The 18000-nt window shown below is 54.6% G+C and overlaps 8 protein-coding genes across 8 annotated transcripts; 4 read left to right on the forward strand and 4 right to left on the reverse strand.

Annotated features, from left to right (window-relative positions):
* Window positions 1-824: 824 nt before the first annotated feature.
* On the forward strand, window positions 825-1871 carry MYCGRDRAFT_39275 (uncharacterized protein; the record flags this gene model as incomplete). Its single annotated transcript, XM_003854012.1, has 1 exon — window positions 825-1871. One exon carries the CDS (start codon window positions 825-827, stop codon window positions 1869-1871), a length of 1047 nt encoding a protein of 348 aa, XP_003854060.1.
* A 619-nt stretch (window positions 1872-2490) lies between these two features.
* On the reverse strand, window positions 2491-3226 carry MYCGRDRAFT_70384 (uncharacterized protein; the record flags this gene model as incomplete). Its single annotated transcript, XM_003854180.1, has 3 exons — window positions 2491-2663; window positions 2724-3032; window positions 3087-3226. 3 exons carry the CDS (start codon window positions 3089-3091, stop codon window positions 2543-2545), a joined length of 435 nt encoding a protein of 144 aa, XP_003854228.1.
* A 274-nt stretch (window positions 3227-3500) lies between these two features.
* Window positions 3501-5320, forward strand: MYCGRDRAFT_108836 (uncharacterized protein; the record flags this gene model as incomplete). Its single annotated transcript, XM_003854013.1, has 5 exons — window positions 3501-3709; window positions 3787-4237; window positions 4318-4385; window positions 4482-4643; window positions 4707-5320. The coding sequence occupies 5 exons, from the start codon at window positions 3667-3669 to the stop codon at window positions 5318-5320; spliced, it is 1338 nt and encodes a 445-aa protein (XP_003854061.1).
* A 396-nt stretch (window positions 5321-5716) lies between these two features.
* MYCGRDRAFT_39385 (uncharacterized protein) lies at window positions 5717-6812 on the forward strand (the record flags this gene model as incomplete). The annotated part of the gene is made up of 5 exons (XM_003854014.1): window positions 5717-5930; window positions 5982-6044; window positions 6105-6266; window positions 6318-6526; window positions 6576-6812. 5 exons carry the CDS (start codon window positions 5717-5719, stop codon window positions 6810-6812), a joined length of 885 nt encoding a protein of 294 aa, XP_003854062.1.
* A 296-nt stretch (window positions 6813-7108) lies between these two features.
* On the forward strand, window positions 7109-9258 carry MYCGRDRAFT_57284 (uncharacterized protein; the record flags this gene model as incomplete). The annotated part of the gene is made up of 2 exons (XM_003854015.1): window positions 7109-7335; window positions 7462-9258. 2 exons carry the CDS (start codon window positions 7272-7274, stop codon window positions 9222-9224), a joined length of 1827 nt encoding a protein of 608 aa, XP_003854063.1.
* Window positions 9259-9396: 138 nt separating this feature from the next.
* Window positions 9397-11104, reverse strand: MYCGRDRAFT_70391 (uncharacterized protein; the record flags this gene model as incomplete). The annotated part of the gene is made up of 3 exons (XM_003854179.1): window positions 9397-9878; window positions 10083-10935; window positions 10994-11104. 3 exons carry the CDS (start codon window positions 11102-11104, stop codon window positions 9421-9423), a joined length of 1422 nt encoding a protein of 473 aa, XP_003854227.1.
* Window positions 11105-11790: 686 nt separating this feature from the next.
* On the reverse strand, window positions 11791-15085 carry MYCGRDRAFT_99715 (uncharacterized protein; the record flags this gene model as incomplete). Its single annotated transcript, XM_003854178.1, has 4 exons — window positions 11791-13949; window positions 14040-14478; window positions 14537-14723; window positions 14803-15085. The coding sequence occupies 4 exons, from the start codon at window positions 14880-14882 to the stop codon at window positions 11791-11793; spliced, it is 2865 nt and encodes a 954-aa protein (XP_003854226.1).
* A 192-nt stretch (window positions 15086-15277) lies between these two features.
* Window positions 15278-15870, reverse strand: MYCGRDRAFT_80173 (uncharacterized protein; the record flags this gene model as incomplete). The annotated part of the gene is made up of 3 exons (XM_003854177.1): window positions 15278-15543; window positions 15613-15741; window positions 15803-15870. The coding sequence occupies one exon, from the start codon at window positions 15490-15492 to the stop codon at window positions 15322-15324; it is 171 nt and encodes a 56-aa protein (XP_003854225.1).
* Window positions 15871-18000: the final 2130 nt, after the last annotated feature.

Consider the following 18000-nt stretch of genomic DNA (forward strand, 5'->3'; position numbering starts at 1 on the left):
GGGGGACAGAGAAGGGGAAAAGTTTTATGTCAATGACCATTGACCAAGCTGACAGCCGTCTGGTGAGCGCTGGCATGACCATGATGCTAGCCAAGAGCATCAAGGTACAGGGTGACCTCGCTGTCGCCAACCACCCATAATGAACTCGCCGCTTCCCACCGCCTCCACTCACTGAGCCGTCCGCGATGGAGCGCCAGGATACATCAACGTCCACCTCCAGCGATGTCTTCGATACCAAAAGTTCCAGACCAAGCGATGCAGCACGAAGCGAAAGGTCTCGCCCCAACAATGCGCCAAAAGTTCTAGCCGCACGTGGGTCAGCAATGGTGGGGTTGAGATCGGCCGCCACCGAAAATTGTTCACAAGCTAGAAAGAGGACCCTGCTTAGCCCTACAACTACCATTTTCTTCTTCGTCTTGTTCCATTTTCGACAACATATACCGTTCGTTGGGCTACGAGGGATTGACACGTGAGCGACTTTGGGAGTCTTTGCGCTTGCGGTGTGTTGGAAAACTCCCACTTTCAATTCTGCTCTCTGGCACCGCCATACTCTTCCCGACCAGGATCAGCATCAGGAACCCTGTTATCCAAGCATTTCTACCGCCAACATGTCAAAAACCCAAGGCGACGAGCGGTACGGTCCTCTCGACCCAAACGCCGACATCGAGCAGCAAGCCGCTACCGAGAGAGTGATCGTCCACCCGAAAGGCACCGCAAACAGCTCTCCCGATGCATCCTCCTCCCGTGGATACGACACCCACGGCGCGGTCGAAATGGTCGGCTCCGACAGCGGCCAACCTCCCATCGTCACCACCGCCGCCGCCATGGACGCCTCCAAAGGCCGCTTCGGGTACCTCAAAAACCGTCAATTCTGGCTCGTGCTACTCCTCAGTCAAGCTCTCGCCGTGACCATCACCGGAACCAACACCCTCTCGACCCTCCTCTCCATGCAAGGAACCTCCATTCCAGCCTTCCAGTCGCTGTTCAACTACGTCCTTCTCAACTTGATCTACACCTCCTGGACGATTTACAAGTACGGTTTCAAAAAGTGGCTGCGACTTCTCTACACCGATGGATGGCGGTACTTCATCCTCGCCTTCTTTGACGTCGAGGGGAATTATTTCACCGTGCTGGCGTATCGATACACGACCATTCTCTCTGCGCAGCTGATCAATTTCTGGGCGATTGCGGTCGTGGTCGTCATTTCGCTCATCTTCCTCAAGGTCCGGTACCACGTTTTCCAGTACATCGGTATCCTGATCTGCTGCGGTGGACTGGGTCTCCTGGTCGCTTCGGATCACATCACCGGTTCGAACGGCGGGAAGGCGGTGGACGCGGTCAAGGGTGACTTGTTCGCACTGCTGGGTGCGACCTGCTATGGACTGAGCAATGTCCTCCAGGAGTTCCTGGTCAGCAAGAAGCCGCTGTACGAAGTCATCGGCCAGCTCGCGTGGTGGGGAATGTTCATCATCGGCGTGCAAGCCGGCATCTTCGATCGAGCAGCTTTCCGTGCTGCGACCTGGAATGCCAAGGTGGGCGGATACATGACCGGCTACACTCTGCTGTTGACGTGGTTCTACTCGGCCGTGCCGGTGGTTTTGCGCATGGCTTCGGCGGCGTTCTTCAACATTGGATTGTTGACGGGTAACTTCTGGGGTGTCGTGGTCGGAACGCAGGTGTTTGGGTACACCATCCACTATTTGTATCCGATTGCGTTTGTGTTGATTATGGTCGGGCATTTCGTGTACTATGGTACTGAGGGCGTCCTTGGCGAGGCGAAGAAGCCGTGGTTGGGCGAGAACCAGGAGGGTGGTGATGATGGTATTGGTACGGCGAGGAGGCGGTTGGAGAGGCCTGGCGTGACGTTGTAGAGATTGAGGGATAGGTAATGTTTTTTGCAGGGTGTTCTTCGGAGGTGGACTGGCAATAGTGGAAATCTCGCCGTGAGGTTTCGATCATGAGTTGACGACAGCCGTTTGACTTCAGTGCACATGTATCATATTCCTATTTTGAGGTCCCCAGAGCGGTTCGTCCTCCTCTTCGCACCTTGTTAATTCGATGCTCGAGCACGTTGCACAGTTGCTCTCGAATATTAGAGCAGCACCTCGATCGCGGATCTGTCCCGCGGTGGCATGGAGCCGTTTCTGTCGCAAGCCTCGACTGTCCAGCTCGCGCGAGAGAAGCACGGCGTGCTGAAGAGAAGAATGTCCGTGGATTCGTTTCTGCCTGCTGCAGGCACCGGTTCCACGGACGATGACGATCGTCTTCCGACCAGCAGATGCGCTGCAAATAGCGGGAGCACTCCGGAAGGCGATCGATTGTAGGTCCGCGATAGGGATCTGGGCCTGAGGCGCCATCGCGACATGAAACGAAGCTTCCGTGGACCGCCATGCGTAGGTCTCGATGCTTCGAATTACCGGCGGAGTATGGGTCTGTACCGGAACGTGTGGTCCACCCGTTCACGAACAGATGGAGGCTGCCGCAGGGGATGTATGTAAAGTTTTGTGGTGTCCCAATGACCACGGGACATGAACCAAAGCTTTCAGAGACCTCCTTGAATCGCGAAGGAAGAAGTGATCAGGACCAGCGCATTCGTGATACCCCACGTCAGCGGAATCCAGGTCGACATGCGGAAGTAGCCAGCCACATAGATGGCACTCAGCCTACAGTGATCAGCAAACGTCAGCGTCGCTCTCCCAGAACACCTCTCATAGAACACTCACAATCCGCCCACCACATTGCCCGCAATAAGCGCCTCGATCGCTCCAATAACCACATAAAGCGGCAACACAACCCCACCAACTAACTTCCAATTCCGCCGCTGGATAGCCAGAGCATACAGCGCTGCCACGAGATGCACGCCTCCCACGCAAATCAGCGTCCAGTAGAGGGTGAAGCGCCACATCGGTTCGGAGTCGTAGAGGTAGACGAATTGTGGGCCATTGACGGGAAAGGGCCAGTAGAGGGAGGGAAAGGGTGGTTGGGATGTCGTAAGGGGTTTTGGGTAGACTATGTAGGCGAGGAAGCGGTTGCTGTGAAGAGGACTGTTAAATTGATGTACGAGATGGGAGGGTTGGTCGCGTTACCTCATGATGGATTGATTGTGATGATCGTCGGGTGAAGACGTTGATTGTTCGGGATCAACGGAAGTCAGACGTCTTGGACAGTCTACTGGCAGAACCTAAACAGGCAGATGATATGCTGCAATGTGCGTGCTAACATTGATGCACAATGTAGTCGATCCGTGACGTGGTTTCTGGTAAACGTCGTTGCACGATGGCAAGACGGGTGAGGTGAGAGTATTCCAAGTTTCTGCCTAAGGCCACTAATGCTTAGTCATAGCGGTCAGCCGGGGATCCAATGAGGTGGGTTGAAACACCGTTTTGTAAAACACGCACGTCGTACACAGCATGGCACGCCCTGAAAAGCAATGAAATCATCTTCAACTCGTGCATGTATTCGACTTCTGTAGCAGTCCGTAGATCTCGCGGTGGACACGCCCCAAGGTAGGTTCCGCTCTCCTACTGAGGTGGCAGCTTCCCTCACGCCCGTCATGCACTTCCCGAGGAAAGCACTGTGCGGAACAAAAAACACCTACATTCTGCTAGGAGGCCATCCACATCTTGACAAGGACGTGGTACCACCACACCACAGCAGCCAGCAGCCATGCCACATACCAAAGGGCGCTGCTTTCGGTGCCAGAAGAAGGGTGAGTGAAACGTGGCGTAAGCCATGCAGAGCTCACCATGTCTGCGATCACTTCACTAACTGGCTCACTCATTTCAGGTCATGTCGCGGCTATCTGTCCGTCCAGAAAGCCGAAGAACACCTCAGGTCTCGCAGGCCTTCCAACCGAACTTATCGCTCTCATCGCCACACAATTGATGTACGACGGATACAATTCTTGGCCATACAAACTTCGCGACTTGCGTCTGACGTGCAGAGCCGTCTACGAAAAAACGCATGACGCTTACCTCAAAGCTGCATTTGGACGCCTGTTCCTGCAGGTCGACCCCCGGGGCTTGAACCGACTGGGAAAAATCTCGCAATGTCCCCTGATGGCCGATAAAGTCCGTTCTATCAGGCTGTCACAGTATGATGGGATGTCCAAGGAAGAAGTCTCGGCCGCCGAGAGGGACAGCGTTTCGGCAGAACTGACGAGCCGCGAGCGTCGAGATGCTCGGGCTTTCATTCGGCGTGCAAATCACGAGCAAGACGACAGAGAGTTCATTGAGAGGTGGGTGATTTCATTCCGCCTCGATAGACTTGCAGGGTGGCAGCTACTGCGTGGATCTTTCGACTACTGACTGGTCATAGATCAGGAACTATTGCCATCTTGTTGGCGACTTCATTACCACTTCTGCCAAACCTGCAAGAGATCACCGGTAACTGCGAAGGAGATAATCGCAAACAACGACGGCGCCTTGACTTTTCGCCCAATGATGCATTCTCTGTCATCAGTGGATGCTTGCCTTCTGCAGGCGCGAAGCTGCAGAAGTTCGCGATCCCGTGGTATGAGCCATGTTCCAATCGTGGTGTTTCTTTGCAAACTCTCCGCATGCCTCAACGTTCCCTGGCCTGCTTCTCTGAGTTGCGAGTCCTCGAGCTCTTATTGCGTACGAAGGATGGCGAGCGCTATCGAAGTGAGTACTGCATCAGAAACCATCTGCCATGCCAGGCTGACCATAGCATTGACCTTACCACAGATCCCAAGAAATGGATGGACAGCGCCGCGACCTTTTTATCGACTTGCTCGCAATTGCGTGAGCTCCGGCTTGCTTTCGGCAATGACTGGGAGGAGACCGCCGTTGTGTTCCATCACATCGCTGAGAAAGCGATCTTTGTCGACTTGGAGATATTCAATCTCGACTTCGTTCGGTGTCGAGGCGCGGATCTCCTCCTCTTTTTGGACAACCACAACGGACTTCGCTCGATCTCTCTGAACAATTTGGACATCGTTGGAAGCGTTGGGTACTCAGAAAACTTGGACCACCTTCGACACCATCACAGTAAGCTCGAGGAGTTCTCATGCAGCCAGATTGCGCAGAATTCGTTCCGCACCTTCTTCGAATCATACGGGGAGCTACAATTCCAGACGAGTCCCACATACTATTCACTGGACGACTTCGTCGAAACGAACGACTTCTTCAGTGACTTCGTTGACGTCGTGGGCCCGTTCAAGTATACTGGCCGAGCGGCCCAGTGGGAAGGAGTCCAATATAAGATTCGCATGCTCAAGGATGATCTTCGCATTTCTGGCAAAGGCATACATTCGGACCTATACTGGCCCGGCAAGGCAACATATTACTGGACGAAATAACGAACGAGACGCCGTCGTGGCAGACTTGATTCGGACAGAGGAGAGGTTGCAGCAGGAGACGAGGGACCGGCGATCAGACGGCGGAAACTGTCAGGATAGCGGTACTAGCATTACACATGGCATCGTTGTCGGAAAGTCCGAGAGGCCCAAAAGCAGCTTATCACAAGGCATTGCCAGAATCGGAGAATACCAGACAGAGACAACCTTCAGTGATCGAAGCTTGCGCAGCAATATCTAGCGGATAAAAGTTCAACAGCATCTGATCAGCAACAGTGCGGGGCATGTCGTTCGCCACCGAGGTCGGCCGAATATGTGCGTGAGATATGCCTGACTTCAGGTGAGCATCTCCATCGATTATACAGCCCGGACTCGATTCAATATTCGTCAATCACAGTCATGGCACCATCCGCAATCGTTGTTCCGTCACAAGAGAAGGCACCCGTTACCTCCTCAGAATCGAAAGGCAACGCCTCTGTTGGCGCGCTTGGAAAGACAAAGGACGGGAGGTCGTTGAAAGTTCGTGCATATCCTAAGTTCGATACATTGGAAGAGGAGAGATTGTACAGGAAACAGCATCTTGCCGCTGCGTTCCGCGTATTCGCTGAGCGAGGTTAGTTGTAATCGTGTCGCGGCTGAGTTTGGCGGCTAACAAGGGCGATAGGCTTCGATGAGGGCGTTGCAGGCCATATCAGTGTGCGAGATCCGATTCTTACAGACCACTTTTGTATGACTGAGTCGATTTCAGAGATTCATGGTCGCTTGCTGATCAAACCTCAATTCGCAGGGCTGAATCCACTGTCGATGCACTTCTCCCAAATCAAGGTTTCAGACCTGATTCTCGTGGACGAGGACGGCGCCGTGGTCGAAGGGAACGAGCCGATCAACGCTGCAGCGTTCGCCATCCACTCAGAGATCCACAAAGCTCGACCGGATGTTCACGCAGCATGTCAGTACCGATCCAGTCTTGTCGCCTTTGACTGTACTAACACTCTTGCAGGCCACGCTCACAGCGTATATGGCAAGGCGTTCTCTGTCTTCGGTCGAGAACTAGATATGATCACTCAAGACAGCTTGAGGTTCTACAAGGACCACGCCGTATACCCACAATTCGGAGGTGTTGTCCTCGACCGCGAAGAAGGAAAGAGGATCGCTTCTCACCTTGGTACCGGCAAAGCGATTATCCTCCAGAATCATGGACTGGTCACCGTAAGTCCCTCCCTTTGAGTTGTCTCATCCATATACTGATGCCTTCCAGGTCGGCGAGACCATCGATGCCGCTGCTTTCTGGTTCCTGAGCTTGGACAAGACCTGTCATGCACAGCTGCTCGTCGACGCAGCGGCGCAAGGGAGCGGCCACAAGAAGACGTTCATCAACGACAAAGAAGCTGCCGACAGCTTTGCACAGGTTGGATTGCCTTCGAAAGGCTGGCTTGCGTTTCAGCCATATTATGATGAGATTTTGGCGAAGACGAATGGTAGCTTCTTGAAGTAGGAGGCGGGCATGCAGTTGTAATGGTTGGAATTGCATCTGTCCACGTTTTCCAGATCAGACTGGAAACACGTCTATGGTCAGAGCCTTGTGGCCTCGTAAAGTAGAGCGGAAATGTCGGATCGATGGTGGTAACTCGTAGACGTGAACCTGAGAACTGACGGGAGAGTTATTCTCAAGGATCATCTGCGGCCAGAAGTCTCGAGTCGGAGGTGCCGACTTTTGGCACAACCCGGACTCCATCTCCTGACAGCTTTTTGGGCGCGCGAACAACATCAAACAAATCGACCAAGCCTTGACAGAATCTTGAAGCAGCCATCTAAAACAACTACAGCGCCCAGTTCAAGCGCATGCACGTCACCTGAAAGCACTAAATTGGGACTTTAGAGCTCCAAGCAGCGAGTGAGGAGCGCGCGCTCCGCGTATTGCCTTGCGCGAAGCCCTTTGGCTGGAGTTGGTGAGATGGACTCTCGAGATCAAGGTCGTGACTTCGATCAAGGGCGACCGCGCGGGAAGCCAAGTAGACGTGAGTGAAGCCCGCAGCAAGCCTCCCCGGACCGGGCACATCGCAGATCAAGCTGTTCTGTGCCAATGCTGGTCAAGCGTTTTGTCTGCGTGTTCAAGAAATGTGCTGATAATGGACGAAACACAGGCAATGCCACAGATATCGGGACAACATATGTACACTTTCTACACGATCGCAAGGCGAAAGGCAGAGGCACACGAGGATTTGAAGCCGAGAGAGACTGCCCGAGCTATGTAGCGAACATCTTACCTCCAGCTGCTCGAAGGACCAGAGCTGTCGACACGATCCCGGCCAAGCATCTTCATTCATCCTTCAACAAACTCAGACAACCCGTCAACGTGGTAAGATGGACACCGGAAGGTCGTCGATTACTTTGCGGAGACGCGGAAGGTCATTTCACTCTCTGGAATGGAACTGGATTCAATTTCGAGACTATCAATAGTCATCATGCATCGGCGATTCGAGCTATCCAATATGCGCACAGTGGCGAATGGATCATCTCATCCGATCATAACGGTGTCGTGAAGTACTTCCAGCCCAACTTCAACCCGGTGAACGACATTCAGGCGCATGGAGATGCTGTGCGCGGGTTATGCTTCTCACCGAATGACGCAAAATTCGTCACAGCCTCAGACGATGCCTCTTTGAAGATCTGGGATTTTGCCACAGGAATGCAGGACTCCCAATTGACCGGCCATCAGTGGGACGCAAAATGCGTTGACTGGCATCCTTCGAAAGGCCTGATTGTATCCGGTTCAAAAGATCATCAAGTCAAGCTGTGGGACCCACGCTCTGGCAGATGTCTCACAACACTCCACGGCCACAAGAACACCGTCAACATGACCAAATTCGAGCCCAGCAGAGGCACTCTCCTCGCATCCTGCGCTCGCGACCAGACCGTACGAATCTTCGACCTCCACATGATGCGCGACGTCTTCCTCCTCCGCGGCAATGAGAAAGAAGTCAACTCCCTCGTCTGGCATCCCTTCCACTCAAACCTCCTCTCCACGGGTGGCGCCGATGGCGCTCTCTACCACTACCTCCTCGACGAACAACATCCACCTCCCGGCACACCTCTCACGATCCCTCCCTACGACGCTCCCAACCCCGCCGATGCTCCCGCACAAACCATCTACCCCGCCCACAAAATCCAACACGCTCACGAATACAACATCTGGACCATGGACTGGCACCCAATGGGCCACATCCTCGCTTCCGGCTCCAATGACCGCGCCACTAGATTCTGGACCCGTCCGCGACCCGGTGACTCCCACACCATCGCAAACGATAAATGGCACATCGGGCAAGCCGCCGCCGAAGCCAAAGGAACCTGGGGCAGGAAAGACGAGCTGCGCGCTCGAGAGGAAGAAGAAGCCGACGACGACGCCGATGGTCTCGAAGATCAGAACCCCGCTGGTCGACCGAACTTCCTCCCCGGTCTGGCAGGTGGTTTCGGCTCCGGTCTTCCAGGTCTCGCGACTTCTGCTCCACCCAGCCAAGTCGCGGAAGTCCTTAACCCCAACCAGTTCCCATCCAATATCCCTCTCCCTATGCCCGCCAACCTCCCTCCAGGCATGGACATGGAGACTCTCCGCCAAGCCGCACAGGCGTTTCAACAGCAACAGCAACAAGGCGGTGGAATGCCCGGTATGCCTCCAGGTATGCCGCCTGGCTTTCCGCCCATGCCGGCTGGTATGCCGCCCATGCCAGCTGGGTTTGTGCCGCCGCCGGGATTCCCGCCCATGCCGCCGGGCATGCCTCCTATGCCTGGAATGGCGAATGGTGCAGCGGGCGGTGGTGGTGGAGTGAGGAAGCGTGCGCCGTTGCCGAGTCAGCAGGATAGTTTGATGGCGGAGATGAAGCAGGGGAAGTGGCAGAAGCCGAGGTAGTTGGATGGTGAGTGATGTGTTGCAGATATAAGAGGTTTGCGGATGGATGTGATGGGAGAAGATATCCGGTTGTAGGATAAGTCGACTTCGCAAGCACATCTCACTTGTGAATAACAGCCGAACGTGTGAACAAGAGCCACCACCTCGTAGAGAATGAAAGCCAGACCCAGACGTGACTGACTTTCCCGAGCTGTATCTACATCTGCACATAATTTGCCGGAAACTGCCCTTTCCTCCCCTCACACTCGCCCTCCCACCAATCATCCGTACTCTCCGTCCTCCTCACCACTCGAATCCGATCACCCTCCCGAAACGCCAGATCCCCATCACTCTGCCCCGCGAAATCATACAGCGCCGTCACAAACGTCGCACCCGTCGACGCGAGCCGCTTCGCGGGAATGGGCGGTGGAGGTTTCTTCTTCGCTGCGGCTGCTGCGGCGGCTGCGACGCCCCAGACTGTGCCGTTGGGAGTGGTGGCTTGAGCTTGATTGCTGGTTGTGCGGGTGAGGGAGGATTGGGAGACTTTGCGGTCGAAGTAGTCGTTGCGGGAGGTGTGGGATGCGGGGGGGGAGAGGCCGGCGACGGGAGTGTGGTAGATTGAGGGGGAAGAGGCGCCGCCGGCGGTGGTGGAGTATGGAGGCGGGTTGCCGTAGACTTGGTTGAGTTGGTTGTGAATACTACCCGTTGATCCGGGGGAGGGCTTCCGGTCGCGGTCGAAAGAGGCGGCGCTGTTGACGGAGTGCAGGCGGGGCTTGCTAGCCATGATGTCTTGAGCCTGGCCTGGACGTGGAGGTTTGGGAGGAGCAAGTTCTTCTTCTTCGTCTCGAGCGGGAGAATGGGAGGAAGCGGCCGCTGGACGATGGGCTAGAGGCTGCTCGCTCTTCGTTTTGTTGAGGCCTGGCAGACCCGATACGCCTGAGCGGGCTTTGTTCCTGATTCCCAAACCTGTCACCGTACTGCTGTCCTGCACTGGCAATGTCATGCTCATATGCACCGCTTTTCCGCCCGCCAGGACTTTCAACCCACTCTCAACCTCCTTCCTGAAGCCCGTGTATTCCGCATCCCACCTTGATATGATCTCCGCATCACTCGGCGCCGGACTAGGCAGTCCCTCTCTCTTGCAGTAAGCGTCCAGAACGGTATACAGCTGCCCAACCAGCGTCGTCTGCAGCATGACCTGACCCGCCAGAAGATACGGCATCAACGCCAGCACCGCATCCGTCACTGGCGGGAACGTCTGTTTGACCTGCTCGTCCGCAGTCTGATAATCAATCTTCGCCTGCACCAAGTCTCCCTCGCACTTAGCCAAGTTCGTCTGATCTTTGACCGTCTTGGCCTCCTTCTTCCTCGCGTGTTCCGCACGGCTCAGGTATCGTTCGTAATCCAGCTTCATATTCTCCCGATGTTTCAGGGTGCGTTGTAATCCTCGAAGTGCTATCTTCGCTTCCTCCACCGGTCGAATGAGCTTTGACTGAATCTGCGCGATCTCCTGCTGCAAGTCGGTCTTCGAATCGGCGTGGGCTTTGTGGAGTCCAACGGTACGTTGGAGGGTGGATTGAGGTGTCTCAACGGGAGTGTAGTGTTGTGGGAGGTCCACGTCGGCAGGAATTGGGATGGGTTTGTAGAGGGTCACAAATGCTTCGGCGGCGTCTGATTGGTATTTAAGGATGTCTTCCCAGCTTTCGCGCCAGGTTTTGAGGTCGCGGGCAAGCTGTAGGGAGGTATCGTTAGCTGAGTTGTGAAGCAAATTCGAGAGGAGCATTGCTCACGCGGTCGAGCATGTTCTCCGTCGACTTGAACTCGCTAATGACAGCGCCGACATCTTGCTGATCGTCGGACCGCTTCATCATCTTTCCGCCCATGCGCTTAATGGAGTTCATGTTGGCGGTTGTTAGGGAGAGCAATTGATTGAGGCTGAGGAGCGTATAGCTGGGAGGATGAGTTTGGAGCCAATGCCTCTCCGGTCTGCTCCAATGCTGTCTGGTGAGGACGAGGAAGTTCGCATACAATGCTCAAGCAAACAAGACAAGGAATAGATGATGTCGTGAACAGAAGAAGCTGGAGGGAGTGGGGTCGGTGTGGAACAAACTTGTAAACTTGCCAGGAACGTGGGCGGTGCAGGCCAGGATCCATCTGCGGGACTCGTCACCTGTGCCGCGCCTCACACGGCTCTTACCGTACGGGCAAGACTATACTGCTGTGTCGGATACCATGCTGTTGTGTACATACGATGGAGTATGGCGAGAAGGAATATGTAAGGTCACTCGCGGTGGGAGAGAGGCAGAAACGAAGTGAAGTCAGATCTGGTACAGGAACGCTCTTGACTCAGCTTGAGGTTGCTTCCGGGACTGATGCTATCATGACGATGGCCATTCATGTAAGGTATTCAGTCGCAATAAATCGTACATAAGGTAACTTTTCTCTCCTATACCGATCATTGCAACCAAGCTCGCTGTCATTGACTTTTCATCCCGACCTGATCAACACCTCTAAATGGGACCTCGCTGCCCGATGCCATCCATGCCACGCCTCGCTTTGCCAATCCAAAACCTCATCATCGTCCTCATCAATAGATCCCCTGCGTCCGATACTGAAACGTATCGTAGAGCCGCGTGTAATAACTTCCCACACTTTTCGCCACCAGATCCTCGACCCATTCCCTCGCCTCCTCTTTACTTTTCTCCAGGACGAACCTCGCCCTCAACGCCGCGACGACGCTCACCAACCCACCACCATAACAAGGCATCTTACTCTCCCTGCCCATTAGCTCTACCAACGTGACGATCCTCTCCGCCTCCCTGCGCAGAGCTTGAAACGCATCCTTCATCAACTCTTTGAATTCGAGAAATGCTTCGCCCTCTGGCCCACCGAGGAGTTCGACGTATTCGGCGGTCAACTTGAACGGCGCCGCTTCGAATCCCATGTTGCCCGGAGAGTTGGACAGCATGAAGCCAAAGTCAATGTGGATAACATGACCATCGGAGTCGATGAGGATGTTGCCGTTGTGGCGGTCTTTCAGCTGGAGAACATAGCTGATGATGCTGTACGCTGCAAGAGAGCGTACGAAACAATCCATCGCATTAGCATAGGTTGTCGAGTCTTGAGCGCCAAAGGTTTTCGTGTAGTGATCTTGCAGCGTGGCGATGCGTTTCTTCGGATTGGTGCCCGCGGCGATGGAAGCGAGGGTGAGGGAGCGTTTGAGGGAGTGAAGGGACACAGCGTTGGTGATGGTCTCGATGAGACCGGATGTCTCGCCAGTCACAAGCATACGCATGTTCTTGACCCACACATCGACGTGGTGCTCGGCAAAGATCTTCGAGCAGATTGCGATGACTTGACAGGCGAAGGCTTCTTGTCGGAGGTCGTCGCCTGTTTTGACAATGACCGAGACGAGGTCCCAGGTCTTGGCCCAGCCGTAAGGAGAAGAGCGGCGGATGCGTTCTTTCTTCTGTTCCCAGGCCTCTCCAAACGTGGCCGCTGAGGGGTCATCGCGGTCGCCTTTGCGTTGAATTCCTGCTGTCATGGCATCGTTCTCCATTCGCGCAGCTCCCTTGCTCGAGGTCAGTCCTGGATCGGCGATGCCGTCTATGCCTTCACCGAGATCTTCTGGCTCAGCTGGGGCAGTGCCTGCTTTGGCCATGATCGATTCGAAGCTCGGTCCTTGCACTGTTTCATCATTGAGAAAACTCTGCTCCTCCAGAGACTGCATGCTGGCGATAATCTTCGCCCGAATGGAAGCGACCTCTGCTTTAGGTCGCTTCGCAGCACTCAGCTCAAGCTGCGCGAGCATTTGCGAAGCTGTACGCATGTGGTCGGCCAATGCTGATACGTCCGCTTGATTGGGGTTTTGAGGCTTCAGATATGGCGATCGGCCACCGCTGCTTGGTTGTGTTTGGTTCCCTTCTGAGTCCCGAGGTGTTGGTAAGCTTGCTGTCAAAGACACTGTACTCACTGCGCTGGACAGCCGCGAAGTTTCCCTCCCGCCGAGGTGGCTAGAACGGGCCTGCGGGCTGTCTGGATCAGACTTCGCAGCGAAGTCGAAATCTTGTAGTAGCTGCGGACTGGCCAAGTCACCGTTAGCAGGTTCCAGAACGCTGTCCACTTGGGCTTCCTCTTGCGGTGATCGCATTGCAGCTTCTCTGGCTGCATCCGTGGTGTCGAACAATCTCCGTTTGGGCTTGTTCTTTTCCGAGACAAGCTTGGCGAGTAGATCCTGATTCTGCCGACTGTCTGGGTCGAAGTCGAAGTCTTCTCTCAGCACCTCCAACATGAGCAAATAAGGCACCTTTTGCGCGCTATTCAGGCTCGTCGCCTCCGCCGGGTTCAACCTAACAATCCTGTGATGCCGACTTCTACTCGCCGAGCCATCTACAAGCGTTGCAGGGCAAATCAAGGGTATGTCGACCTCTGCTGGTAAGTCCTGGGCGATCAAGCCGAGTTCTGCACGGAGCGCACTCAGTCGTGCAGCCTTTGGGACAGCGACCAAGCGAGAAGATATGCCCTCCAAAGCGAGGAGAAAATCAGACTCGCTGCGGAAATAATTTTGTCGCAGCATCCGAATCTTGTGACTTCGTGACATGGTGCTCGCTGATACAGGAGTCGCTACGCGCTTGACAGCCTCGCCCGCGAGTCTTCTCGGCACTCCGGGTAAAGCTGGTAAACTCAATGAATGAGCGCTTACAGTTCGAGTTCGCTGCTCCGGGAGAGAGCTTGAGCTCGTGAAACCTTCCAGATTTCTAGTTCCAGCCAGCGATTGGCGATGCGCAGAGACCCTTCGCGAGTCGACCAGGGGAGAGCCGGGTACAGACGAGGTACCAGTCACCTCGCCATCGAGAAGCACGTCTGCAGGCCTCCTAGGCCGCCGTCGCGGTGCAGCTTCCGGGTCGCCAGGGGATGGTCGAGGCCTTCTCTTCGCCGCAGGGCTTCCCGTCACTGTAGCGCTTCGCACAAGCTTTTGTCCCGCCGTCCCACCTTCTGATATGACATCCTCAATTGGACGTGGCTTTCTTGCCTGCGCAACCGCGAGCGGTCCTCCAATTTGTGGTAACAAGGGCAGTCCCACTCCTCCCAGCACCAGACTCGCCAAAAGTGTGACCGGTAGCACGTTCTCTTTTATCCTTTCTCTTCGCAAGGCCTCTCCACTTCCAAACACGATCCTCTGCACCTTGTTGTATATCCGTCGACACGTCTGGAAAGCATTTGAAGTCGGTTGGCTCGCTAAGTCGTGGAGGTAGGTTTGAAACAACCAGAATGTCTGTACACCGTCAACAGCAGCTCCTTTGGTTGCAATATCCTCTCGTGCTTCCACTTACCAGCAATGCTCCGTTGACCGACTCTTCACACAAGTCTATTAGAAACTCCTCCAGCGCCATGGACTCGTTGTCGATCGAAATGACCAGGTGGCATAGCTGCGGGAGGAAGAACTCGATCTCCTCGTAGCTAAAGCCTCGCAGCTTCGAACAGAGGACATAGTGGATACCGACATGCTGAGCGTACCGACTGTGATCAAGAGCACATGGTCAGCGACTTTCGAGGCAGCTGAGAGTGCTCAGAGTGCTCAGACCAGGGTGTTCCTTACGCGAGGTATGCTACCGTAAACGATGGGTCTCTGTTGAAGTGCTCAGACTCGATTAAGCGTTCGAGCAGGTTCCAGCTCATGGATAATGTCTCATTGGTGGGCAGAGTATGTCAGAAGTCCTTCTCATCTTCTAGGGGCCATGGGTCGTGCGGGTGAGGTGGGATCGCGTGTCAATGCGGATTCGTGTCGGGAGAGTGAGATGGGTGTAGTTCGTTTCGCGGCGGTGTCGGGTGGTCGGAGGCTCGTTCTGAGGTGCATGCGCCTATTGAGAGCTCGTTATCCGTTCAAATGTCGATGTGTTGAAGGCAATAATATCGAGGTTCGCGAGATCCGCGTACGGGACCTCAGAATAGCAACTTGGCCCCATCGCTCGGGTGTGGCGGCAGCTCCATCTCCACCATCGCCAGAGATCCTCCTTTCCTCCGTCAACCTCACCTCTTTTCATACACCTTCTATCTTCACACGATCGTTGAATACTATTCCATCGTCCATCGAAACTTGCCCTCCACATAGCCATATTTATTCTGCCTCAATTCGTGGGCCTACGGCTTGACGAAGACACATCGCTACCAGTAGGCAAGAATCAGGATCGCTCAGACAGAAGTTTCCGGGAATATGTATGGGCTCTGGATGTTTACGTCTCGGATCCGCACAGGCGTTCTCATCTTCGCCATGTTCAATGCGTGACATGTCAATCGTTGCCTGCCGTGACAATGTCCAGGACACCTCAGGCGAGCACAGGTAAGTACGACAGGACGACCTGACAAGACATACATGCAATTTGGCCGCATATGCTGATGAGATGTACAGGAAAGATGGCAGATCTTCTTCATGAAGCGTATCTGTGCCTTGGCCTGGACCTTGTCAGATCGTCTCGTTACTGGTCCCGGGACCTCTCGCTGCAGTACTTCTGATGCCGTGCTGTCTTGATGAGCATGTGTAAGTGTGTTCCACTCTCTCGTCGAAATCCTACAGTCTCTCTCATATGTCTGTCCTTTAGTCGCGCAATCGACCTGCAAAGACGGGACGTGCCGTTAAGACGTCGCCGTCTCAATTCACTCTCAGCAGAGATTTTGTTTGTGCCCCACCAGACGGCGACTCATCTTCTCAAGCTCCCTTCTTCCCTTAAGAACGCACCCTTCCCACTGCAAGCTCTTCTTGTCACGTACTCCAACCCCATCCACCCGACAGGATGGCGAAACAAGGCGCTCTCTTCATGAATGAAGACTCCGACAGCGCATCTCAGGGCCGCCTCCCCTTCGATCACGAAAGCAATTCCGCCTCCTCCGATGAAGGCAGCGTCTTCGTTCCAGACAACGACATCAAACTCGAAGAAGCCATCGAAGAAGACCTCAGCATTCCGCACTGCGTCTGCCGCACTCCATCGTCCGGTCTGATGATTTCCTGCGATGGACCGTGCCAGACCTGGTACCACGCGCCCTGTCTCTCCCTCAACGCGAGCGACATCAAAGCCATCAAGGACTTCTTCTGTCCCACCTGCACCGAAGCCGGCCACGGACCCACGACATGGTGCGGTAGCGAGCAACAGGCCAAAAATATCAAGGCTCGGGTCGAGAAGCAGATGAAGGCCGGCGCCACGGTCGACCGACTGAACGAATGGGTCACGCGCAGCACCTACACTACCGAGAAAGCCAATCGTACTGGCGGAGTAAGGAGAAGCATCGCACGCGCGGCTCCAGTCAAGCAGAATCGTGGTCATCTTCAAGACAACCGCCAGCGCAACGGTATAGCTCGCATGTCTGCTCCGCCTCCACGTCGCGCACCTGGGAAGCAGTTGCCGATCAACGCCCCTCGCGCGTATCTCGACTCCAGCGCTGAAGTCGGAGTGTCTCCATTGGACATTCTCACCGTTCCTGCTGCTGCGAGCGCACCCTTATCTGCTGCTAAGCAGCGCAAACAAGCTGTGAGGCGCAAGAAGCTCAAGTCGCTGAGGCCAATCGAGTACAGCGTCGACGGCGTGGATGTGGATCGACCAGGAATGAAGCGTGGTGTCACTGACGATGAAGGTGCCGACGCGATGGACACCGACGATGAGGAAGAGAAGAAGACATTCACGGACGTTTTGGTGAAGGAGGGGATGGAGATGGCGCTTTTTGGTGCGGTCAGTCATGAACAAGATTGAGAGAGAACAAGGAGCGGAAAAACAGATGGACTTGATTGAGGATCACGAAGATGGCGCAGTTGAAGCTTCAAATTGGCATTGCGCTCGGCCATCTTGGCCGAACGATTGCTAGGCAGGATGGCCAGCGAGAGCTAAAGGGCGTGTGGAGTGAGGCACAATTGCCAGTGCTTCATACTACGGCCTGGGTTGGGGACTGCAACCCTATCGAGCATTTGCATGTCGACATCGAGAATCAATGATTACGAATGGCTGTCTCATCTCTCTCTTTGTGACACGTCATATGTCGGCGGAATGTTCGGATTTCTCCTTTCAACCTTTTCATCGTCCGTGCTTTTCACGAAGTACGACGATTGCTAATACACATGTCTCATCGTGCAGCTCCATCATTGAGATTAGCCTGTACCATCGTAGTAATTTGCACAAGATGTTGATTCATTCACTTGGTTAAGTTGCGCTTGTGGAGAGATCGCCGTTGTGCCCCGCGGCATGCCTACTCTCTGATTGGCTCGGAAGCTATCCGCGGTATCCACAGTACACTTTGCAAGCTTCCACTTCCGAAACCCAGACACGTCCTCCTCTATTAAGAAGTCACGAACAGCAAACGGAATCTTTCAACGCGTTTGCCTGCGTCTTCTTCTCGTCACACTTCAGCTCAACCCGTCGATTCATACGACATCGACTCCGCAGAGTACACGACCTTCGCCAACGAAGAAAGAAGTCAGACCGTGCTTGCCTGATCGCGTAGCACAAACACGCCTGCGCCACAGCCCATCCTAGCGACATTCTTGACAGCCTTACGACCTCACCACCTACTTTCAACACTTCACTTCACCGCATATTCCCATCCTTACACCGCCACGCATATTCCATGCTTGCTACACCCGACATGTCACCAGCGCAAACAACATGTTTGTGACTTCTTGATCTTGCACTCCCAGCGCAAGACCATGGCGGACGCCGTCAACAACGAAACCACTTGGTCCCGCGATTCCGTCGCAGACGCAAACCCCGAACTCACCCGGAAGCGACAGAAATTGAGCGAGGAGGTCGACGAT

The sequence above is a fragment of the Zymoseptoria tritici genome, chromosome 3 (genome assembly GCF_000219625.1).
Source record: "Zymoseptoria tritici IPO323 chromosome 3, whole genome shotgun sequence".
NCBI lineage: Eukaryota > Fungi > Ascomycota > Dothideomycetes > Mycosphaerellales > Mycosphaerellaceae > Zymoseptoria > Zymoseptoria tritici.